Consider the following 25,693-nt stretch of genomic DNA (forward strand, 5'->3'; position numbering starts at 1 on the left):
AGACGTTATTACATTACCTCCCTGTACCTAGTCAGTTTTGGCAGAAAACTAAACAGCAGAGGCTGTGATTATTACGTGGATTGGGAATTATTCCAGGTCTGTAAATTCAACTGGGAAGTTTAAACAGCATCCTGGCAAGATGTTCCATAATGTGTCCATGTAAATCACAATATCTGAGCTCAATCTTAAAGCAACTTTATTATTCTGGCTTTGTATGTATTTTATTTTATTCTAAATATAGTTCATAAATCTGGCCCAAACTACAAATTATTAATACATAAATAGGAGTCTTATTCATTTTTGCAATTAATAACTTGATGGTTTGGGGTTCTTTGGGCAATAATATTCTTTTCAAATTTTAGGAGACGAAATTGTTGTAATTCAAGATAAATTGGAAGGCATCAAAGCAAGGTACAAGGATATCACTAACCTGAGTTCTGAAGTGTTCAAAACTTTAGAAGAAGCTCTTCAGCTTTCAGGGCAGCTCCAATCAGCTCACAAAGAACTTTGTTCTTGGCTTGACAAAGTTGAAGTCGAGTTACTTTCACACAACTCTCAAGATCCCAAAGGCAAAGAATTAAGTGAAACACAAGAAAGACAAAAAGTGAGTATCAAGCTAGAAAATAAAGATCGACTTAACATTTTGTTGTTTGGATTTTGGCTTAGTCTATTCCATGTACAAGGTCATTGTGGTTTGTAAACTATATGTGTTATGAAAACATGGGTGATAAACTCTTTGCTATAACAAGGCTAGTCATATACACAAGTAATAATGTTCAAATGTTTACTACTTGTTTGCCATGTAGATGTTTACTAAATTATAATCATATTCATAAACCTTACCATATGAGAGATCAACCACAGTAAAATCACTTCAGTGTCTCATTTTATAGAGACAAGAATGCGACAATTTAATATACAAGCTATCCAGTTGCAGACCACACTGTTCTTTTACTAAATACGTTTACTTAAGAAATTATTCCACAATAAGATAAACTCTTCCTTATTGCTCAACTGCTAAAATATTGCTTGAAGATGAATCCAGTGTCTACATTCTTGAAGATATATTAAAATTTGATTTTTATGTTATTGCCATTAGAATTAGTTATTTTACTGGCAAGAGAGGTAAATGTATTATAAATTGTAAGTGACCCACAAGAATTCTTCATATTACTTATGATTACATATGTACTATGGTAAAATGCTGTGTGAATCCCCAGAACGTTTTCAAGTCATATTTTGACAGAGCTTCTCTTCAGGAATTAACAAATTGAAATTACTTTTACTTTTCCTGTGTACAGCTTCTTATTTGCAATAAATCTTTTCATAACTTTGTTATTTCTTGCTTGATTATGTTGATCAAGTTGGTGTTGATAAGAATTAGTGTTAAGCCTTATTGACCACATCGCTCAGGGTCTTCAAAGTGGACAATAACTACACCCAATGATTTATCCATTATAGTTGTGGTTTATTTTTATTTTATTATTATTATTATTATTATTATTATTATCATCATCATCATCATCATCATCATCCATAGTACTATTAGTTAAAGTAGCATTTATTAAATTATTTTCATGTAATAATAACAATTGGAAAACAAAATATTGGGGCTTGCAGATTGAAGTTGAACACTCATGGGGAAAAAATCTGAATCAATCATGACTATCTGGAAACAGTTTGTTTATCAGACCTGACACTCTAATTTTACAAAAAAAAAAACCACCTTGTTTGGAACTGCTTACATTTTAGATGCTTCCTTAATAATTCTTAGATTCTTGGTTAGGACTTGAAATATTAAGTTTCTACCAATCTTAGATGGTGAATCTAACTGTAGATTATCCACACTTAATAGTTCTTGACTTTTGTTATCTGACCTTGCAGATCATTTTCAGTATCAGAATAGTATCATCAGCATAATGCTGATTAATAATATTTTCTCCAGCATCCCCACATTCAGCATATAATTTTTCTTATAGTAATGTTAAAAAAAAAGAAGGGAAGAGTCACATAGATTTTTGTCAGAGTGTTTATCTCAAATATTCTTTTTTAGGAACTGAAAAAAGAAGTAAAGGATAAGAAAAGTTTATTGGACAATCTCAATGAAATCAGCAGTGCTTTGTTGGGACTGGTGCCATGGAGAGCCAGGGAAGGGATAGATAAAATGGTTACAGAAGACAATGAACGATACCGATTAATGAGTGACACTTTAAATCAAAAAGTGGAAGAAATTGATGCTGCAATTTTAAGATCACAACAGGTAAAAGTAATATTGGTTTAACCTTCTGTAACCGGAATAATACGTGTTTATATCAGGTTTGCATCACACACGCACACACAGAGGGGCAGTTCATTTACCTGGGAATTCATGTCAAAATAAAAATGTTCTCTTCATTTTACTGTACTTTCCTTGCACACATTGGCTCTATTATTCAAGAACTGGGGCTGATCTTGGGGAGGGAGGGTATCCTGGCCATAATTTTCAGACATGAATCTTAGAACAAAGGAAATCCAGTCATTCTCATAGCCGTCTGTCTCCTGATTGATGCAACAATTGCAGATCAGCCTCATACTGAGAAGCTTAATGAGGAACATCATGCAATGAACTAAGTAAGAATTTCACCAGAACAAAGGATTAAATCTAAATCCTTTTAATGCCTGTAGTTTATGGTGCCTAATAGGCAGGGGTGGGATACGAAAGGGTTAACTACCAGTTTGGGATTTACGAGCTTCCCTGCCCCAGCCTGTAAATCATCATAAATCGTCATTAGCACATCATTAGCATGCTGCCTGCCCAGAAGCAGGCTTTGAAACAGCCCTCTTTTCTTGTTTTTTTAACTGCAGCTGTGCCTTGTTCGCAGCTGAAGTTGAAAAATTAGGAAATAAAGATCAGGTAAGAGCCCGGGTGGGCGTGTAGGCAAAAACATCAGCAGACATAGAACCAGTTCTTTGTCTGCTGCTCTTCAGAGCTACTGGTTCTACAGAGGTGGACAGAACCGGTAGAAACCCACCCCTGCTAATAGGATCAAATGTGAGGTTGTATAAGTGATGCAAAATTGCTAGGTGTAGGTTTTTGTGAACAATAAATGTTGTTCATATTGCATGTAGTATTAAAGTGAATTTAATGTCCACATCAGAATGTTTCTAGGATAATTTGTGTGTATGTGATTTTAAAGATCTGCTTTACTAGCCCTTTAATTTAGCATGACTCAGTTTAAATGCCTTTATTTAAAGCAGAGTGTTCAGGCCAAGTATATCTGCTCTGATTATAGTTGTAAAAAGACAGTGAATGTTTGTGGCCTGTTTCAAATAGATTAAACAGTATGATAAAGAATTACTCATGGGAGAATCTTCAAGCCACATAATTTACTTTTCAGCTGTGATTCATAATTAAAGAACAAGATATGATAGCTTTTCCATTAATTTCACTTTAAATCTGGCAATACTCTTGATCCTCAGCTGTCGCTGGATTCTAAGATGGCAGCTGTGACAAGAATCATCTTTGCACAATTGTGTCTAGCGTGCCAATTTGTTCCAAAGACAGTCAGATTTAGCAACAGTTATCTACTCTTTTGATTACATTGTATCTTGATTATGGCAACACAGAAATGTGTGTGTGTGTGTGTGTAATTCAGTGTCCATATTTTTCACATTCTATGAATGTGAGAATGCATTAAGTATTATCATTTGTACAGAAAAAGTTGCATGACCAAAATAAAGGACAAAAGTAAGTTTTTGAAAAATAAATCTAAAAGACAGCTTTCTGAAATAAAGGCTGTCCTTTATAATAAAAGACTAGCCTTGAATCAGATCGAGAAGCTGCCTTTGTGCAAAATGGGCAGTAAGGCTATTAACCAATCAATGTACTGATCCCTGTAAGATCTCTCTGTACTGGTTGTCAGCTGCTTATCAGGCATAGTTTAAAGTGTTCCTTTTGATGGCTTTAGACCTGATTATCGAAAGAGCAGCCTTTCCCATTACAAACCTGTCTGACAGTTCTCAGAAGAGGCTGACTTGCCTTTCTGTCCCCCTCCTCCTAAATTGGTGTCACACTGTGCAACACATTCCCTAAGGAATTGTGTTTGGCTTCCACAATCTCAGTGTGTAGAAAATCTGTAAAGGTATATTTCTTTTGCCATATCCTTAATTGTCAGAAGCATGCTGTTTTCACTTTAATCTACATCTTTCAGCACTTTAGAATATGAGTTGTGTGGCACAGCCGTTTGAATGCAGGATTGCAGGCTAACTCTGCTCACTACCAGAAGTTCAATCCAGACTGGCTGAAGGTTGACTCAGCTTTCCATCCTTCCAAGGTCAATAAAATGAGGAAACAGATAGTTGTGGGCAATATGCTGACAATGTAAATTGTCAGAGAGTACTGTAAAGTGCTATGGAGTGGTATATAAGTCTTATTGCTATTGTTACATTCTGAATATTCTTTAAAAATTTATCAGCTACTTTAAATGTGATAGTTAATATTTTAACTGAAAGATCAATGATACAATAATGATATATAAAAGAGGCATGAAGGGCAACGACCTCTGTCTAAAGGGCATAGATTGACCTTGTTGGCTTCATCTCCAAATTCTGTTGCATCTCCCTGCCTTTTTCTCCAAACCTGGAATAGGAAGAGCTCTTAACCTCCAGATGAACAGCTGATCAAACATTAGAACTTTTCCTAGCTATCAGGAAAATTGTTATGCAGGGTGCTACTATGAAGAAAACATTTCAGCTGGGGAGGAGAACAGTACCTTTATTTTATCTGATGCTGCAAATTTTCCCTTTGAAATGTTGTCTGTTAAAAATATTAACTTGGAGGAGGAGGGCGCACTGCTGGGAAAGGAAACTCATCTCCCCCAACACTACATTGTCTCCCATTGAGAGTTTGTTTGCTGATCCTGCCAATAGCAATAGTAATAGCACTTGGACTTATATACCGCTTCACAGTGCTTTTACAGCCCTCTCTAAGCGGTTTCAAACAAACAAAGTCAGCATATTGCCCCCAACAATCTGGGTCCTCATTTTACCAACCTGAGAAGGATGGAAGGCTGAATCAACCTTGAGCCAGTCAAAATCAAACTGCTGGCAATCAGCAGAGATAGCCTGCAATACTGCATTCTAACCTCTGCGCCACCACGGCAATAGGCATTAAAACAGCTATCCTCAATGTCAAAAGACACAGTTTTAAATCCTAGTTGTGAGATATTTCAGAATATGGTCTACAAATGAAAGGTATAAATGTGATTGGATTGTATGGGTATCACTAAAGGCAAACATATTAGTGACCACTTCCTCACAATGGGGCATAGCAACTGCTAATATGCAACTTTTGGCAGAATTGCCCAGAGTTATTTTGGCCCTCAGCCTGAAATCAGGTCTTCACCCCTGCTGTGAAGGCTGTGTGTGTTTCCAAAGAGTAAAATAGACAAATAATCAAATTTTTGTCTTGTGATTTGATAATAGAATTGAAGCTTGCTTCATATATTTATGGATTCAATTATCTAATTAAGCAAGTCAGCAGAATTGAGTCTAAGTGGTTTTCTAGAACTTTCTCTAATTGGGAAGGCAGGGATGCATCTATAGAGATGAAAAGAGGATGGATGTAGATTTTCTTTCTCTTTCCATTCAACAGTGAATGCAGGGGGAAAAAATGTTTGAAGGGATTATTCTGTCCAGACAATGTGTAAAATCGCCAGAGTATTTATAAAGGAGATGTATACGACACAAGTAGACTGTCATTTTACTTGCGTTAAGAAAGAGGAGTAATTTGTTTTCTGGATTTAAATATTAATGTTACATAATAGGACCTGTATTAAAGCAAGGGAGTAATCTTAAAAATGGACAACAACAAGATGTAGATAGAATAGTCTTGTGCTAAATGCGTTAGCTTCCTAAACTTCTGGACAGTTCAGTTTTATTTTAGAAAGTCAAGAAATCTCAGAATCACTAAGAAACATACTTAAATGAGCTTTATTCAAAAATGACAATGGACACGATACAGCTACTTTGAGACCACTTGACTTTACTAAAATAAAAATAAACTGCCCAGATGTTACAAGAAGCTAATGTATTTAGCACAGATTTATTCTATGATTAGCACTGATTCTTGCAGCTTTCTGGAAAGTCTTTATTTCCTCCCTACCCCCACCCCCCAAGAAATAGTACAAAGAGAGATTTTTACATGGAACTGCGTCCAAGATTATAAGCAGATTTTTACTGACATTCAGCTGAACACAAACAAAGACTCATTTCAGTCTTTTTCTGCCCCAAGAAATAAATGCAAAAGAAAGCAGGAAGTGAGCCAGTAGGCACAATCCCAGCGCCTGCCCACCCCCCATTGGATTGTAAGAAGTGTTTTATTGGAAATTACTCTCTTACTCTATATTAGTGCAATTTTTCGTGGAAATTCACAGCTTCTTGCATTTCATGGACTTTGATCTTTAATGCTTGCCGATTTCCATCATTACATGCCTCTAAGTGCATGTCTGTGATACACGATATCAATTGAAGAGTATCCTTCAGGCGTCAGATAGAATAGACTTATGCTGTACAAAAGCTTACACAACAATAAACCTGTTCATTTTGAAAATATTAAAAAAAATCTATGTCATATTTGCTGTAATAGACAAAAAGCAGCACACTCAATAATCTAGACACCATTATTCATAAATCCCTGAATAGTAAATACAGATTGACCATAGCTATTTGGGATGGAATAGTTTCTAACTGAACTGTGATAAGTGTACTTTTAGGTTTCTTTTATCTATAAGTGAACATTTCTGTTTTTTTTTTTAATAATTGCTTTTTGATGGTCTTTCTTTAGTTTGACCAGGCAGCTAATAATGAATTAGCCTGGATTGACAAAACAGAAAAGAAACTGATATCTCTGGGAGACATAAGACTTGAACGGGACCAGACTTTTGCTCAGCTTCAAATTCAAAAGGTAAACAAACTCCATTTGTGATGTGCTAAATCAATTCTCATTACAAATTTGATATCACTTATATTGCATGTGTTATGGTCAACTTCCTGCTGCTCTTAATAGCAATCTGTTTTGTTATATGACTAGGGGTTTACCATGGAGATTTTGAAACACAAGGATACAATAGAAGAACTTGTTTCATCTGGGGATGAGATCATGAAGACATGTACAGAGGAGGAGAAACAAATTATGAAGGTAATAAAGTATTACTTGCACTTATTTGGTAATGAATCTGAATAGCTAAACACCGATCTAATTTCTAAAGCTTGTGAAGAAGTTGTTACTCATATGCAACAGTTAGTGCTCATCTCCTGTGGCTTAGGAGATGTGATGACCCAGGGCATGGCACAGAGGCAACACAGTCAAATAAGCAAGAAGAGTCCCTTTAATGCTTCCAATTTTGCCCCCAGTGTCCAGGTTACCTTCGGCTGGAGAAAAAACTCTCCCAAGAACAGTCTTTAAGTGGAGGAAATTCAGTCCCCCCAAAAAAGTACATGCAAATTGTAAATAAAAATCCACACAAACCATGCTGCAACAATTAACTTGACAGGGCAGGATAAGGAATTGCATACTTGAAAGGCCAATAAAACACACACAGTTTGGAAGTCCCCAGTAACCCAGAAAAGCCTCGACAATAACAGACAACTCACTATTGGCTTCCAACAACTTTGCTGTGCATAGCTTCCCTTTTTAAACACTGTGTTCCCAGCTGCAGCTAATGAAGGGAATCAGGGTCCTTTCCTTCCCCGTAAGCCATGCAACCCACATTGCTCCCTTCTCCGTTCCTCCCTGCATGCCCTAGGATGAAGAAGGGGTGGGCCTGTGTCTTCCTCCAAATTCCCTCTCCCTTGCTCGACCTCTCCCCTGCTCTGCCCAGCTGGACTTTGCCCTTCCCCGGTTTCTTCCACAGCCAACAGAGCCACACTCCCACATTCCTTGAGTGCATAGTTAGGTATATTCTTTCAGCATAATTCTTCTTGGGGTACTTCGGCTGGTGTGAAAACGCAGTTGATTTTCATTGATTCCTATCTGCAGTGCCATTTTCCACACTGAAGAACTCATGGCCCTCTAGATTAGATATTTGAGGAAAATGAGAATTGCATAGAGGACCTGCTTTTTTAAAAATGCGGTCTTCTCTGATGAGGGCCCAGATAGTTGGGGGCAATAGGCTGACTCTGTAAACCGCTTAGAGAGAGTTATAAAGCACTGTAAAGTGGTATACAAGTCTAAGTGCTATTACTGTTTGTTATTGGAAATGCTCTGTTGAATGTAAAGCCTTCTGGGCATAGAAAAAACTCTTTGGTCCACAGAAAGTAAAATTTAAGTTAAGGTTGGTTTCAGGAAGTTTGCCTAGATCCATTTACAGAATAGCCTTTCCCACAAAGGGCTCCCATTTCATCTCCTGTCCAAGATATATTACAGTCTTTCTTTAATCTTGTGGCTATTTCCGATGGAGCATACTACCTAGTTGTGTTTCCTTCTTATGCATCCCTAGTTTTTTGTTTGTTTGTCTGTTCATTTGTTTTAATGAAAATAAGATTGAACACTTGTTGAGATGATAAATTTCCGTCTTAATTATATGTGTGATTCCTTTATTGTGATTCCTGTATTCTCTAACTTCTCACTCTGATCATAATTATTGAAAACAAAGGAGGAATTTTTTTTGCAGAAAATAAAAAGTTACATAAGGCCTAAAATAAGCATGTCACAATTTTAAAATTCCTGCAAAGTCCCCTCCCAAACTCCACCAGTCCCTTATTTGTGACACTTTGCCCTCCAGATACTGCAATATTCAGCCATCCAAAACATGACAACTTCTTGACAAGAAACCTTTTCTCCGAAATATAGTGTAATTTAGTGTAAAACTAAATTAAAGGCAGTGTAAAAATGTGATTTATGATAGTAGGACATTGATGACTATGATAGCAATCCTATCAATCTCAGTTTGCTTAGATCTGCAATAGTGTAGATGTCCTTTTCAAGATTTGACTGCCATCAGAGGCCAAATTGTTTCATATGGGTGAGGGCCTTCTTAGACTAGATGTATTTGGACTTAGACCCAACTGGATGTTTTTGGCCCCCAATTTCCCAATATTTGGGAAAATAATGAAAGCCCATCTGTTTCACCAATTGTGGATTGGATTTTCTCTGTTGCTATGTTCTATATAAATTACCAAACCATCTTGAGTGTTCTATGGCTAGAACAGCAGGCTACAAAGTTAACAAATCAGTAAATGACAGTGTACAAATTGTTTGCCAAATTAAAATCTTACAAAGCTGATAGATACATGCTGTAGTTTCTTGATAACTTCGTTACAGAACAAACTGGAAACTCTCTTGCATAAATACGATACGCTCTGTCAAATGAATTCCAAGAGAAACTTGCAATTAGAATGGGCTCAATCTCTGGTTAGCCAATTCTGGGAGACTTACGAAGAGATTTGGCCATGGCTAACTGAAACAGAGACGATCATCTCACAGCTTCCAGCACCAGCTCTTGAATACGAAACTCTGAGGCAGCAGCAAGAAGAACATCGGGTAAGTGTTTGTGGAGATTCGCAATCATTCAGGTCATGGTTGTCTCAGAGGACAACTCTTTGGGACCACATTGGGTCAGGTTGCAAGCACCTTTGAAAGTGTCATTGATTCCAAAAATACAAGAGCATATTCTTTTCCTTATAAGAAATCCCATGATTTTTAAAATAATTAGGGATGTGCAGTTTTTACACCTTTATTGTCTCTTTCTCTCTGATTTGCAATAAGTAGTCCTCAACTTATGACCACAATTGAGCCCAAAATTTCAGTTGCTAAGCAAGACAGTTGTTAAATGAGTTTTGGTCTATTTTACGACCTTTCTTGCCACAATTGTTAAGTGAATCACTGCAGTTGTTAACACACTGGACACAGTTGGTTAAGCACATCTGGCTTCTCCCTAGACTTTGCTTATCAGAAGGTCGCAAAAGAGGATCACATAATCCTGGGGGCACTGCAACCATCATAAATACCAGTCAGTTGCCAAATGTCTGAATTTTGATCACGTGACCATGGGGAGGCTGCAATGGTCATAAGTGCGTAAAACGGTCATAAGTCACTTTTTTTCAGTGCCATTGTAACTTTGAGCAGTCACTAAATGAACTGTTGAAAGTTGATGACTACCTGTATTGCTTTTGTACTTTCAATTTGTTATCTTCTAAAAAATTAAATTTGGATTATATACTTAATTTGAGATTATTTTCAGAGCCAGAGAAGCAATTAATAAAGACTGAATTTCATAAACAGCAGTGTCCTAAAATGAACTTTTATACTTCAGGGCATAGTTATAACCATATGATAATATATATGTTTTGTGTTTTTATAGTGAAGGTGAAAACAAAGAACTTAAAGGATAAAATTCAACTTTAGTCCTTCTTAGAATAATCTAGAAACTGACAAGAATTAAGTTAGCGTTTAATTTAAATAATTGGGACTCTCCTAAATAAATATCATTTCATGGCATACTTCATTGCACTTAATTTTAGAAGTATACTATGAAAACCAGTGCTTTGAACAACCAGGATATTTTAAAAAACAGACTAGAAAGTGTAGGCAGAAAACAGAATAACATAGGACAACTAATAAAAACATTCAGCCAGTTATCCAGCACTAGAAATGATTTATTAAGTACCAGCATTGTAAAAATTTCCAAATTGTTTAAATGTGACTAAAAATAGCTTGCTAGTGTTTGAGAGTGCTATAACAAGCAGGCAAGTCAGAATGTTTTCAATTTTTATTCATAATGCACTGGCTTATTCATTTTTTTTTTACATCTATAGAAAGTATGGCTGCAATATTTCCTTTTAAGTGTACTATAAGTAGAAAGCAATTTCTCTCACTTTATTCAGTTACAGGTGAAAGCAGTTTGGCAAGAGGCTTGTGGTGAAATGCACACATCCAGTATGAGTTACACTTTGGCCTTGTTTTTAGGAGAGATGCTTAGATTTTTCTTGCTCTTTGAATTTGTAGCAGATGTAGACAACTAGAATGTGGCATAGTAACGCTGAGATACTGAAAGTATTTTGTTCTGTTAAAGCAACTGCGAGAGTTGATTGCTGAGCATAAACCTCACATAGATAAGATGAACAAAACTGGACCTCAACTCCTGGAGCTGAGCCCACAAGAGGGATTTTTAATCCAAGAGAAATATGTAGCAGCTGATGCTCTTTACAGTCAAATTAAAGAAGATGTCAAAAAGCGGGCCCAAACACTGGATGAAGCCATTTCTCAATCAACTCAGGTATTTGGGGAGGGGGGGGGGTTGTTGCTGTTTATTTGTTTTTGTTTTTCTCTAGAAGGACAGCAGATAAATTCCCTTTGGACAGTTCTGCTAATTTATATCATTGTATTTACAGTATATATTCGGCTTATCAAGAGTACCAGTCACCATATGCTAGGTGAAAAAAAAATCACATCATGGTTACATAAATTTATTTTTCTTATCTGCTCGATCAGAACCCCTGAGAAATCTGTTTGGTATAACAGAAAATAATATGATTGTCTCAAAAAAATAGTTTGAGGATACTTTTGTGATAAATACTAAATATATACATTTTCTCAACTTATAAATTTTTTTCTCCAAAATAAAAAGCAGGGCAGTGTGTTTCCACAGAATCTTAGTCAACATGTCAGTCTATCCACCCTCACTTATGCTCATGCACACATACTAACTAGCTTTATTGTTCAGTGAACTTTGGCTTAAGAGTGCTTGTCAACAGCAGATGTCTTCAATATAAATCTACCCAAGGTTAAAATAAAATGAATTCTCCAAGTGACATTTTTAAATATTGTTGTAGGAATTCACTCTTTCTTGGTACTAGGAAGCAATGATTTGTTGCATTTACTATAAATGGGCTGCAACTTCTTTAGAGGCTACTCCTAGACAAGGCTTTCATTGTGCAGTCTTCCCATTCCTGTTACAGAATTTGTGACAGGGCTACAGACATCTTCCATTTGTAATAGTGGGCTTCTTGTATAATATCTTTTGTCCTTCTTTTCTTACACAAAACCCAGCAAAAGAGAAAAATGTAATAGCTGCCCAATGACTTTGGACTGGTAGCACTAAGGCCCCTCCACATGGAAGTACTATAAACTTCTGATAGCATTTAGCTTAATTAACTAAGCACTGGCACCTAACCTTAAGAAATATCAAGTAGGAATCTCCCTCTTTCTCTCTGACTGACTTCATCCTGTCCAGAAACAGAGATTGCATTAGACAGCTGAGGGGTTACTTAAAAGTTCCATGTCTGATGAAACATAGTAACATTTAAATTAAATCGTCTGTTTTAATAATTTAGACCAGCAGTCCCCAATCTTTTTGGTTCCATAGACTGGAGGGCGAGGATGGTTTCATGCATGCAGCTTAATCCCATACGTGCACAAATAAAGCTTCACGCATTCGCCCACCGCTTACAATCTGGGGTTAGGGACCCCTGATTTAGAATACAATACTAGATATAAAATCATATTAATTGAAGATACTTTCACAAAAGCATGTTAACCAAGAATATTGATGCAGTAAAAAATCTTTCCTAGTGATATCATTTAAAAATAAGACTCAGGATTAATTAAATCTATAATAGATTGACACATGTATAAAATGTTTGCATTCCATTGATTTGCTTACTGAATAGGAACAAACTCACTTAATGATCAGAAGAAAAGAGAATAATTTTGTCTGAAAGTTTGTATTTTATGGTTCTTTTTATCTTCATAGATTCACATCATAATAAGAGAGTAAAGCTGTAGAAATAATAGCTAGATAGCGTATATACTTGATCCATATAATTCTTTCTCTACATAAAGAAGTGGGAAATTGGATGTGTGATTGAATGTCTACATGAAATCTCTTGGTCATATCCAGTATTACTCTTTTGAGAAATAGAAGAGAGAGAGACAGAATTATGGTGGTGGTGGTGCTGCTGCTGCTGCTGATATCCATTTAGTTTTGTCCAACTCTTAGCGGTTCTATGGGCAAGTCTCTCTGCATCTTCCAATCTTGCACTATGCTCTGGCTGGTGTCAGCTTTAATGTAAATACTTCGTTGGACAATAGCCCTCCCCCCACCCTTCTGATTTGATTTGGTTCTTTGGGGGGGCGTTTTTTTGTGTCTCACCCAGTTGCCCCCACTTATTCCTTCTCTATTGCAGTTCCATGATAAGATAGATTCAACTATTGAGAACCTGGACCGGATCGCTGAACGTTTGCGGCAGCCACCTTCAATCTCAGCTGAAGTGGAAAAGATTAAAGAACAGATCAGTGAAAATAAGAATGTCTCTGTAGATTTGGAAAAACTACAGCCAGTGTATGAAACTCTCAAACTGCGTGGAGAAGAAATGATTGCACGTTCAGAAGGAGCTGATAAAGATATATCTGCTAAAGGTAATGGAGGTTACCAGATTGGAAAATTCTCCCTTATTTTTTGTTGGAAGCATTAAAAAGAAAAATACAAACATCTGCAATAGAAGAATTATCTTGTATTAGCTGTTTCTGAGGGAAGGCATATACATTTCAAGTTTTATATATAGTTGTATGTGTATTACTTTATATTCCATTATTTATCTGATCCTTTAATAGCACATTTTCAATCCCATAATATTTATATTACAAGATAAATGCATAACATATAATCTACAAGTTCCTCTCAAGGACATGTAGATTGCTCTGCCTGGGTAACTGTCGTGTTATTTTGCTGTCTAGTTGTTCAGGATAAGCTCGATCAGATGGTCTTTATTTGGGAGGATATCCATGCTTTGGCTGAGGAAAGGGAAGCAAAGCTCCTTGATGTCATGGAATTAGCAGAGAAGTTCTGGTGTGATCATATGGCTCTCATAGCCACCATCAAAGATACTCAAGATTTTATCAGAGAACTAGAAGGAGCAGGGATTGATCCTTCAGTGGTGAAGCAACAGCAGGAAGCAGCAGAGGTAAATAAAATACACGACAATATCTAAAGGATGAAATTCTGTGCTCACTTCCTGGAAAAGATACATTAAGTACCATATTCCTTCTTCAAATCAGAATCATTATTGGATAATTCTAAGTAGGTTTCTATCAGTATGCAAATTTCAGAAGACTTCACCATCCATGAATGTTAAGGTGTAGATAGAGCACTTGATATCCTGATACCATTTTTTTTTAACTATTACCATCTGGCAGATGATACAGGATAATAAAAACAAGGACAAATCGGCTGAAAAATAGCTTCTATCCCAGGGCAGTAACTCTATTGAATTCTACTGTATAGTGCAATATTAATGCAATATCAGGGGTTTTCAATTCAATTTGTAGAGTGTGAGGGATGTGTGTTTGTGTTTATTTTCATAGTCATAAATTGTACACTAAAGATGGTATTTAATTTTGTTGTACAAGGTGCAATGACAATAAAGTAAACTAAACTAGACCATGGTATCAAGCTCACATTCTCTCCTCCCCACTCCTCTACTTTTCATCCTGTCCCTTATTCAAAAAGCTAAGTAGGCGCGGACCTAGATCAACTCGCATCATCACAGCATTGTCACGTGACATTTTGTGACTTTTCCCCCCTTCACTAAACTGGGTGTGGTCAGCATGTGATGCATCTGGGCCACAGGTTTTGAGTTTGACAACCCTGACTTAGATAATACTTTGTTGGGAGACCTTTATAGAATCCTAGGACTGTAAGCTAGTTTGGAAGAAAAACGATATCTCAGGGAAGGCAATGTCCGTCTTCTCCTGCACAGGGACACTTTCATGAAGTCACTAGATTCTACTTGGACTTCAAGGAGGAGATGATGTATTGTATTTTTTTCAGTCCTAGAAATAGACATTCCATCACAATGGCTTGTGTTCATGTAGAAAAATAAGTGCCACCAAGACTTTCTCTATAGATTATGCTATCATATTAAAGCTTAAGAAATGTGAGCTATGAGAAAAATATTTTTAAAGGGATGCTAATATTCACCTTATTTTCTAAGAATTATGGGGGATGTATTTGTAATATTAATTCCTTGAAATACCAGGAATACTAAAGTGCTTCTGCATTAACTTCCTATAGAGTTGGGAGAAGAGATCAAAGTTCTTGACCATCAGGCAACATACAAGTTTAATTATTATAGTTATTGAACGTAGATAATATGTTGTGCTCTTTAAATACCCATAGTAAATAAACCATGTTTGTCACTAAAGCTAATTTGCTTTTCCTAAATATTAGTATGATAGTTTACAAAATCATGTTTTTTTTTTTATCTAGTCCATCAAAGAAGAGATAGATGGGCTACAAGAAGAACTTGATGCCGTTGTGAATCTTGGTTCTGAACTCATAGCTGCATGTGGTGAACCTGACAAACCATTAGTCAATAAAAGTATTGATGAGGTACTGATCACATAAACATTTGATGCTTGATGGTTGTCTGAAGGGACTAGAAACCTCTAATTTTGGGACAGCATAGCTTATATTGTGTCAGACACTGATTTAGTTATACCAAATTGTCAGTATCATGATCTCAATTTTTTTTTTAGTTCTAATAATAATTGAACTGTATATTTTCAACATACATGGCTTATGGTCTTCTTTAGGCTGTGGGCCTAAAGTTTGAATGAAAGGAATTCTAATCTTAATTGGAAATTACGTTAACTTTTAGAAACTAATTAGAACTCTTCCCCCTCCTTGCAATTTTAGGGAGACTTAGACTATTCTTTGCATTGTTATCAATGTTTATATATATATGTATGTATGTATGTATGTATGTATGTATATTTAAAGTCTTAAAACTCTTGTTCACAATTTAAAATATAGCTAAATTCCATTTGGGATGGTTTAAATAAAGCATGGAAGGAACGTGTTGACAAACTTGAAGAAGCTATGCAGGCTGCTGTTCAGTATCAAGATGGACTACAGGTACACTTTTTAATTAAGTTTGTTTATAATCTTTGTGTGGTAGGATATTTAGAAAGGCGTTTCTTAAAAATGAAACTACCAATTAGGGATCATGAAATATTTTAATAAACACCTACTTATTCCTCAAAATCTATAAACGTAGGGTTGTGCATGTTTTATGATTTGGCAAAAGCACTTCTGATCAGAAAAGTGATTATTTTTGTCTTTTTTTTTGTAAGTGATGGGGGTCAGGGAGAAGGTTGGGAGCGTTCTTTGGGAATCTTTTCACCCACCCATCCATTTCCAAGATCCCTCAAACTACACTGTGTTCAGAAGTCTATCCCAAATCCAAAACCTTTCCAAAGGGGTCTAGGACAGCCTGAGAAAAAAAACAGAAATAATGTTGAAGAAACTGTGGCGGACAACATTTATTGCATTGATTTATCCAACGTGGAATTGTCCATGGCGAGATGTCCCGTGGTAAGATGGCCGCAGTGAGTTGACCACAGCAAAGTGTCCATTCCATTTCCAAAGACTATGCAATTTGAGGAAACATTTCCCAGAGAAGTAGGGTCCCAAAAGAGACAACAAAGGCAGTGAGGCACTAGGCGCAAAAGGTGAAAAGGGAACTGGGATAGAAGGCAGCTGGACGAAGGAATGCTCACTACTGTTTGATGGGAAATGAAGAAATGCTCGCTGGCTTGCTTGCTGGGGCAGACTGGAACCACATGGGGCTTGGAAGAGAAGGCAGCTGGGCAAATAAATATTTGCTGGCACTTACTGAGACTTCCTGGGTTTTGGCAGGCAGCCAGGGAATATATGGTTCTGCGACTGCTTGTGGCCCCACAAGGTAATGTGTAGGGCAACCAAAAGAACAGAGATGTGGGGGAGACAGGTGGGTGGGAGGAGTGGAAGCATCTCAGTAGTATAAGTGTGCGTGGGCTACAAAGTGCCGAAATTTTGATCATGCTGGGGCGCTGCAATGGCCATAATTTCAGGCACAGGTCGTAACCCTTCCCCCCCAGCAACATCAATTTCAAACAGTCACTGAATGAATGGTTATAAGTCAAGGATTACCTGTAGTAGATCAAGAGATACTCTACTGAAAGTGTATACAGGTAGTCTTCAGCCAACATCCACAACTAGTTCTGGAGTTTCTGTTGCTAAGCATTGTGATAGTTAAGCAACATCACATGACTTGGCCTGATTTTATGACCACTTTTATCAGGGTCATTACGTGAATCACCACCATCATTAAGTAAATTAGGTTTCGCCAATTGATTTTGCTGGTCAGAAAGTGGCTGGGAAAGTTGTAACTTGTGATCACATGACCACCAGACACTGCAACCATTGTAAATGCGAGCCAGTTGCCAAGTGTCCAAATGGATGTAAGTCACAAATTCTGACGCTGATGTAACTTTGAATTATCAAACTAATGGTCATAAGTTGAGAACTATCTCTATTTATTCAGTTACCATCAGAGTTCAGGTACCCTGACATTTGATTTATCTGTAGATTTTTCAAGCAAAGTCTTTGAAAAGTATAAGTGGTTAAATTATGGAAAAAGATTAAACATTAAATCTTTTGTCAGCCTCTTTGCTGTACATTTCCATATTAAATGCCCCCTTTAATATATCAATAAATCTATAAAATCTCTTCAGTAGTTCAAAATTGTTTTTCTTCTGCAATTTTTTATAGTGCGGATTTGTGTGGATTTGAACAAATTTCATTTGATTTAAGTTCAAACTATTCATAGTTATTTGTGACGTCTATAATGTTAGAAGGTTGGATTTCACTCAGTGAACATCATCTCACATGTTATAAAATCCTATTGTATTACCTCATTGATCTTACTAAATATTACCCTGTTCAGCACATTATACATTTTAACATAATTGGGTCATTTACAATTCCAAATGAAATCTCTGCTTCACCACTTTGGCTCATAGACATTATCCATCTATGACAGATAATGCATATTATCTATACCAAAAATTTTCCAATAGTTAGAAGTATTTTGCTTAAATGGCAATCTCGTACTCATTATCTAAACAGGTCCCATTAAGCTTAGTAGACTAAGTGATTAGTCTACCAAGTACTGATTTGAAGTCAGTTTCTTCTATTACATGTTGTCATCTTTTAGGGCTGAGGAAATGTTCCTTCTCTGGAGCAGCCCCCATTCTCTGGAGCAGCATCTCCCAGAGATAAGCACAGTGTCCTCTTTGAGAAATAAAAATTAAAGGATGGGAAAATGGGCTTGTGTCCATGCCCCATCCCCGTCTTCACTTCTGGGCAGCATTTTTTTCCCAGCATAAAGGGCAAAAGCTGCAAAGCTCACCCCTCCAGGCTGTAGGGAAATAGTCTAAATCTAATGGCACCTTTACTTCAACCAGGAAGAAGCTTCCACTAGTGGGAAGTTACCCATCATTGCAGCTCCAAAGAAAATGCTGCTAAACTGCTTTCCTGGCATTTCCTGTGGAGTTAGAACTGAGCTGAAAGTTAATGACATAGCTTCCCGACCTTAAAGGAAGCCTCACTACGTTTTTGGTGTTGAGAAGGACTGCATCAATGTCAAGTCTGTGGCATCTCTAGCTGTAAGATTCCATATCGACAAGTTCTTAGAGTTGACTGAGGACATCTTTATTGTAGTTACATAGAGATATATTGGCACTTGTGGCAGATGCAGAATGGCAGATGCACCATCATGATGCTGTCCCAAACACACACACAATAGAAGCAGGACTTGTATCTTGCCTATTTTCTCTCTCTCTCCCTCCCCCCACCCTCTCTCTCTCTCACACACACACACATACACCCCAACTCTCATGACCTGATGTATAAATGTATACATTCTTGCAGTTCTTCTCATATAACAAAGAATATTCCCTGTATATTTAGTTCATTGTTAATATGCTACATCATTATTTGCCCTGTTATTTTAATTGTATTATTTTAACAGGCTATGTTTGACTGGGTGGATATTGCTGGTAGTAAATTGACTTCAATGTCACCAGTTGGAACAGACCTAGAAACAGTAAAACAGCAAACAGAAGAGCTGAAGGTATAAAATTTAACTTTCTCTTTTAATTTTTTTTTGTGAGGGGATAGTGTTTTCCAACTTCTTTGTATGGTATATAAATTGAATTACTTCCTGTCTTGTAAGTATGACATAAAATGAATTTCTTTCTTTTTTGCAAAAGATAATTGTGAGGGGTATTTTTAATAAACAAGGTTATTTTTTCTGACTGCCTTGTTTTCTTAAGCACTCTTTTTCCCCTTTAAAGTATGGGCAAGCTCCTTAGTTTTGGATACCATGGATTATTCTTAAATTTTCAGAATTCATTCCCTTTCTAGCCTTTCTACCCCAGTGAATTCCAAAAGATGGCTTAGAATGAAAAGATGACTCATTCTCTTCATAATACCTGGATACTTAATTGTGCATTTTACACAGGAAGCAAAGATTATGTGGGATATCCTGTTTTGCAGCACTGTTTTAGACTAGATGATCCACTGTAACTCTAGTTTTTGCGTGTGCAAAGATGAGGTAGACAAGTTGTAAAAATAAACAGGAAACCATCAGCCAAAGTATGCTTTTACAATAGTTTGACACTGAAAATTTAGGATTCCAACATTTCTATTAGAATTGAAAGCAAGGATTAAGAAATCATTAGGGATTGAATCAGGCAATCATAGCGATACATCATCCTGGTTTAGTAGCATGTGAAACATTTCTGCGTGTCTCTGCTTCACTGTTTTGTAATCACTGCATAACTCACCCAGATGCACAATATCTTTACTAGAGAGAAAGCTGGAGCCACAGAAACCAAGTCAATTTTTTTAATGCTTGTCAAAGGGATTGGGGTGGGGAGGGATGGGAGAAGTCCACGGTATCATAAGCTTTGTTAGAAGAGAAAGCAGTACCCAATGGGATCCTTCTCATGGGGGTCTTCGGAAAAATTGCCTTCCCTCCTCCCCCTGTATGCCTAGATCAAATTGTGTTATATGATATGTATCTGTTCTTAAGTTTGGTCTAGTAAGGTTTATTCAAAAGGACTTTAGAGCTTTGAAGCAATGGCTTTCAATAAAATGGGAATGTAATGGATCAGAAATCCCTAAAAGTTGAAATGCAATACAAAAAGTAGGCTGTGTGTTATTCTCCTCCACAACTATGCATCTAGAAAAAAATTATCTGATTTATTTTACTTCCTCCTGTCATAGGCCTCAGTTTTAAAAAATAGGAAGAGATTTTTTTTTTAAAAAAAAAAGAATACAGTGAATATGTCCACATGGTAGCCATCTACTCTGATTCTATTCCAGACAGAAAGAAGGTAAAGAGTTGCAGAGTTTTGGACTTGTCAAAGCTTTGCGTTGTAAGTTACCCAGGAATCCTAACTGTTCAGTCACAGATGAGGATAACACCCTTGTGTATGATAGATATATTACTGTGGTTCCTTTCTCTTCAGTTAATTTCTTCTGGGGATGGAGTAATCTCTGCACCAGGTGTAATTTGGTTCAGTCACTTCCAGTGCAGAGCTCTATCAACATTACCTTCGTTTTGAGGAAGCTTTGAAAGACTTCCTGTTTTATAGACTAATAAATTGAGTGTGAAATATTTCGGACATAAAAATGATGAAGTATGCTGTCCATTTATATTTCAGGGGGGAAAGTGTGCTTTAGTTGTCTAATTTATGAAGAATAGTAAGTTAGAAAGTTCTGTGGATTGCATCCTGTTCCCAAAAAGGTCTTTCATTCAAAACAGGCTTCCCCTAGGAAGAAGAAAAGATCTTCAGCATTTTATAGTAATTTTTTTTAGAGACATTGGGTTCCTTTGTGCTTTTTGCTAAAAAAAAAAATAGTTTTCCTTAAACAGAAACCTGTTCAGGGGAAGACTGACACTAATTTTCACAATAAACTAGTAAGGTCAAGGTGGTATTCCCCTTTGATATTTTGTGTCCTTGAATTTCTACAGCAATTTAAAAAAGAAGCCTACCAACAACAGATAGAAATGGAACGACTGAACCATCAGGCCGAACTGTTGTTGAAAAAAGTCACAGAGGAAAGTGAGAAGCATACTGTTCAAGATCCTTTGTCTGAACTCAAGCTATTATGGGAATGTCTAGAGGATAAAATCGTTAGCCGCCAGGTAAATTGGGTTTGGCTAAAAGCTTACTCTACATAGCAGCACTGAACTGAAGGCATTAAAATCTCTGAATTTCAAGTGCAAGCATATCATTTGTTGTAATTAATACATAATGGTGTCTAATTAATTATGTGTATTAAATATTGATCAGATATATGCTTGGTCATTCTATTTCTTTTGAGAATTTTTAAACAAGATATAACAAGTTGAAAAGAAAATGGCACAACAAACATTAATGTCCCCAGCAAGTTTCTGAGCTTGCTATGTTTCCCACCAGATTAATAGTAATAGATTTCTTGCTAGTTTTCTTTTTCCTAATTCCTTTTCCCCTCCTTATGATCAAATTGTTTAAAAAGCTATGTTTTGTACTCTAAATCATGTTATATTACCTATTATGTTTTAGTAATATCATTTTTAAAAATGAGAAACCAAGATACTGCAACAAGAGCATGTTCTTGGACTTCGATGTTATCATGAAATTGTAAAGTCACAGACTTTTACATTAATCTCTCATGAAGTAAATGAGACAAATGCAAGCCACTCAAGAATTATTAAATAATCACAATAAAATATGTTACTAACTTTAAATGTTCTTCTCTAATCTGGTTTTCAGATTATAGTTTATATGTAAAATAATTTTTGGATGGCACTTATAGGCGTTCATATGAATTTCCCACACACTTTGAGATGATTGGAGATTTAGCATGATTTCAATTTTTTATATTCTTGTTTTTGAACAGCATAAACTGGAAGGTGCTTTATTGGCTTTGGGGCAGTTCCAGCATGCTCTGGATGAATTGCTGACATGGCTGACACACACTGAAGACCTGCTGAATGAACAGAGGCCAGTGGGAGGTGACCCCAAAGCTATTGAAATTGAGCTGGCCAAACATCATGTACGTAACTGGTATTTCTGGGCTTCATTGTTAGATAAGATTACTGAATGGAAATAACTGCTCCATATTAACAGTTAAAATAGGTCAGATTTTGAAAAAAGGTCTTTATAGGAGCTCAAATCTCAACAGAGTGCATTAATGCAGGACTCAGGAAAAAGCAAGCATATTTCAGAAGCCAAACTTCTGTACAGACAAATGATAGAAGTCCACAATCAGTCAGGAAATCGGAAGGAACACATATTCAGGAACTCAGGTCCAAGGCTTGAAAATTTTGTTTCCTAACTGAAGACTGACTCCCAAGCCCCTTTTCTTAGCACTGATGCCTACATGCCTATTTTCTTGAGTCATGTCTCTCTTGTTTTGCCTACTTTATTTTATTTATCTATCAAATTCATATAGCCACCCAAGAAATGACTCTGGGTGGCATGCAGCAAAAATATATAAAATAATAAACATACCAAACACAGTCACATTACAAAAGATTTTTCTGCTTGTGTGCAGGAAAGATACTTTCCTCCTATTCAGGTTGTAGGTTAGGTGACTCTAACTTGCTGCTATGCTTTTGGAACAGGTATCTGATTTCCTGCTGGTTACACAATAATTACACATGGCATGCTTTATGTTCCGCTTTCAAAAAATAATGTCCAAACAAATAAAATGCGCATTAAATTAAATGCTGTATACAAGTAACATCAAGACAAACTATAATTTTAAATACATTTATATAGGGATGATCTGAACAAGTGGGCACAGTGAATGCGCTTTTTTGAGTTTTAAAACCTTAGAAGGAAAAAAAATGCACTGAGAAAAAATAAAAAGAAATAGGAGAAAGCTTCCAATTTTCTCTTCAGCAAATATGTGTGATTACAAAGTTATCTCTTGCTCTGTGACGGGTGTCAAACTCACGGCTTGTGGGCCGAATGCATCATGTGTTGGCTCCGGCCACGCCCGGTTTAGCAAAGGGGAAAAAAGTCCCGATATGTCACAGACAACGCCATGACAACGCAAGTTTGACACCCCTGCTCTATGATTACCAAAAGGCTCACTTTTTTCTATTATACTTTTTTTCCATTAAAAACAGTCTCTCCCTCCCCATCCCCTCATCTCAAACTCATAGGGTTAAAAGTCATATATAAATAAAACAAATAATAATAAATAATCTTTGGAATTTGAGAATTTTAGCTTGTATTTATGAGAGGAACCCTCACATCTCACCCCCATATCAATAACCACAATATAAACAATATGGTCTGTACTTGAGGTACATTAAATGAATCAATAAGACATATGCTGATTTGACAGAATCATGATGGTGCAGTGATTAGAATGCAGTATTGCAGGCTAATTTTGCCCATAAGCAGGAGTTCAATTCTGACCAGCTCAAGGTTGACTCAGTCATCCATACTTCCAAGTCAGTAAAATGAGGACCCAGATTGTTGGTGGCAATATTCTGACCCTGTAAAACTTCATAGAGAAGGGGCTGTAAAGCACTATGAAGTGGTATATAAGTCTAAGTGCTATTGCTATTGACTCTAGAGCAGTGTTTTTCAACTTTGGTAACTTTAAGACGTGTGGACTTCAAACTCCCAGAATTCTCCATCTGCTCTAGAATATCCCAAATAAGTAAGCGTTGTTATTCAAAGTGGATATCTTTTATATCTCAAAGGAATATGCTCAATTATATGAACCTTCTAATTTGTACTATTTCTAAATATTTCCAGTTAGGCTTTATTGAAATGATGAAATTACAGAGGGTAACTGAATGAAATGAGTGATTAAAAAAAACCCCAGAAAGGAATTACATGTTTTTGCTCCTTCAGATTTTGCAAAATGATGTCTTGGCTCACCAGTCTACTGTGGAAACAGTTAAAAAAGCGGGAAATGATCTGATTCAATCAAGTGCTGTAGAGGAAGCTAGTAATCTGCAAAGCAAACTTGAGCTTCTGAATCAACGATGGCAAAATGTCTTGGAAAAAACAGAAAAAAGGAAGCAGCAGCTGGACAGTGCTTTGATCCAGGTGTGTATGAGAAGTGTAAAAGATCATCCAGGTGTTACTGAGTTAAATTTGGGTCTATTGAAGCCAAAAGTAGGCACTTTAAAATTCTCCTCGCACTTTGCTATCTCTGCAATAGAAAAACATGAGAAAATACTTTTTTATAAATTACTAATAGCTTGAAATACTCAGTTAAAATCTTAAACTGGACAGATTGTTCTGTATATATTTTTAGCTTCCAAGTGAAAATTCCCAGTCATAAATTGGGATTTGAAGTGTAAATCCATTATCATAAATACATTTTACATAATTGGTATAAGATTACTTAGGTTTTTTTTCATTTTTTTCTTCTCACTCAACATTTCACTATATGTATAATTTTTTAAAATTAAATTTAACATGTTTGTTTTGTTTAGGGAATTCTTAATTTAACTGCATTTTCTTTTAGGTTTGTAGGCTTTTAAAAAACCTGTGATTTACTATGTTCAACTTTTGCAGTGTCTTAGCTGATACAGCACGCCTGTGTAATGAAATATGTTATGATGACATTTTGTTTAGGCCCAGGGTTTCCATGGTGATATTGAAGACTTACAACAATGGCTGACAGAAACTGAGCGTCACCTTTTGGCATCAAAGCCTGTTGGTGGCTTACCAGAGACTGCAAGAGAGCAGCTTAATACCCATATGGTAAGGATCTTAGTAGTGCAGATGGCCCAAATTTGGAAACTAACGCTTTGTGGCTGTTTGGAATGAAAAATTTGCAAATTCTGCACAAGAAAATAACGCTAAAGGCATTAATTTAGTAAATTACCATAAGTGAACAATCTTCACATTAATTTAGAGACAAAAACAATTTTAAGGAAATATGGGATCTCTGGTTAGCTGCTATAAAGTTGTATATATAATTTATATTCTTCCACTTGTCCTAATACCAAACTGTTAATTATCTCCAAGTTCTCCAAACAGAGAACTTACTATTATGTGTCTTAATCTCTCAACTTTATTGTCCATTTATTATTTCTTGATTCATCCAACTCCAATTGCCAGTGTTTAAAGACAGAATCTTTTTTTTTTCTGTGTCCAGACAGCACAGTTGTATTACTTTATTTTCAGTGAGTTGAAGGCTCATTAAAATATGCCTATCTCCAGGACTTGGAACATAACATACCCAGGTCCAATTTTACTTGCATATTCATAACTTACAGTTAGTGGTTTGGTAAGCCTTGCCAAAATTCCAGTCTAGGTCTGAAATGCAAAGATGTGATTGAGAATGCCTCCCTCTTGGGTAGACTTTTTCTTTAATGTCTTTCTTTGCATCTGAGTAATAAATCAGATTTTCCTGGGTTATTTTGCAGTTGCAGAAATGTCCCAAAGGTGCTTTTTCAAGAGGCAACTGGGCTTTTCTGGTTTTTCTTTGAAGACATATCACTTCTCGTCCAAGAAGTCACAGAAATGCTTTGCTAAAGTTAAAGGCATTTTTATTCTAGGAAAAAAAAATCACTAAATAATAAAGTTTTTCTGAATTTGGAATATGCCTATTTTTTCTTATGGATTGAAGACTCCACAGATGGAATTATCTTTGATCTCACATGATCCCAGAATTCTTCAAGGCTAGTTGTGCAAAATAACTTTGAACATGAGTTAACAGATAACATTAAAATATTTGCTTAAATATTTATTCAAAGTACACGACAAATAGAATGCCTATAAAAACTTAGGAAACTCATTCATTTGACTAACATTTTTTAAATTGTTGATTCATTTTGACCAAAGAATGCACACAATTCTGTA

General features: G+C 36.2%; 1 protein-coding gene across 11 annotated transcripts in view; it reads left to right on the forward strand.

Moving 5' to 3' along the window:
• DST (dystonin) overlaps positions 1-25,693 on the forward strand; it is a 333,471-nt gene that overhangs the window by 262,218 nt on the left and 45,560 nt on the right. For all 11 annotated transcript variants that reach the window (XM_087916037.1, XM_087916029.1, XM_087916044.1 and 8 more), the window contains 15 exons: positions 363-604; positions 2,054-2,260; positions 6,824-6,943; positions 7,070-7,177; positions 9,302-9,520; positions 11,052-11,255; positions 13,165-13,396; positions 13,715-13,941; positions 15,246-15,368; positions 15,792-15,893; positions 18,832-18,933; positions 20,842-21,015; positions 21,753-21,908; positions 23,729-23,926; positions 24,461-24,589. In XM_087916037.1, coding sequence (XP_087772163.1) covers positions 363-604; positions 2,054-2,260; positions 6,824-6,943; positions 7,070-7,177; positions 9,302-9,520; positions 11,052-11,255; positions 13,165-13,396; positions 13,715-13,941; positions 15,246-15,368; positions 15,792-15,893; positions 18,832-18,933; positions 20,842-21,015; positions 21,753-21,908; positions 23,729-23,926; positions 24,461-24,589 — 2,543 coding nt within the window. The remainder of the gene's footprint in view (positions 1-362; positions 605-2,053; positions 2,261-6,823; positions 6,944-7,069; positions 7,178-9,301; positions 9,521-11,051; positions 11,256-13,164; positions 13,397-13,714; positions 13,942-15,245; positions 15,369-15,791; positions 15,894-18,831; positions 18,934-20,841; positions 21,016-21,752; positions 21,909-23,728; positions 23,927-24,460; positions 24,590-25,693) is intronic.

This window comes from Pseudonaja textilis, chromosome 1 (assembly GCF_049901715.1).
Source record: "Pseudonaja textilis isolate UNSWEBS1 chromosome 1, rPseTex1.2, whole genome shotgun sequence".
NCBI classification, from domain to species: Eukaryota; Metazoa; Chordata; class Lepidosauria; order Squamata; family Elapidae; genus Pseudonaja; species Pseudonaja textilis.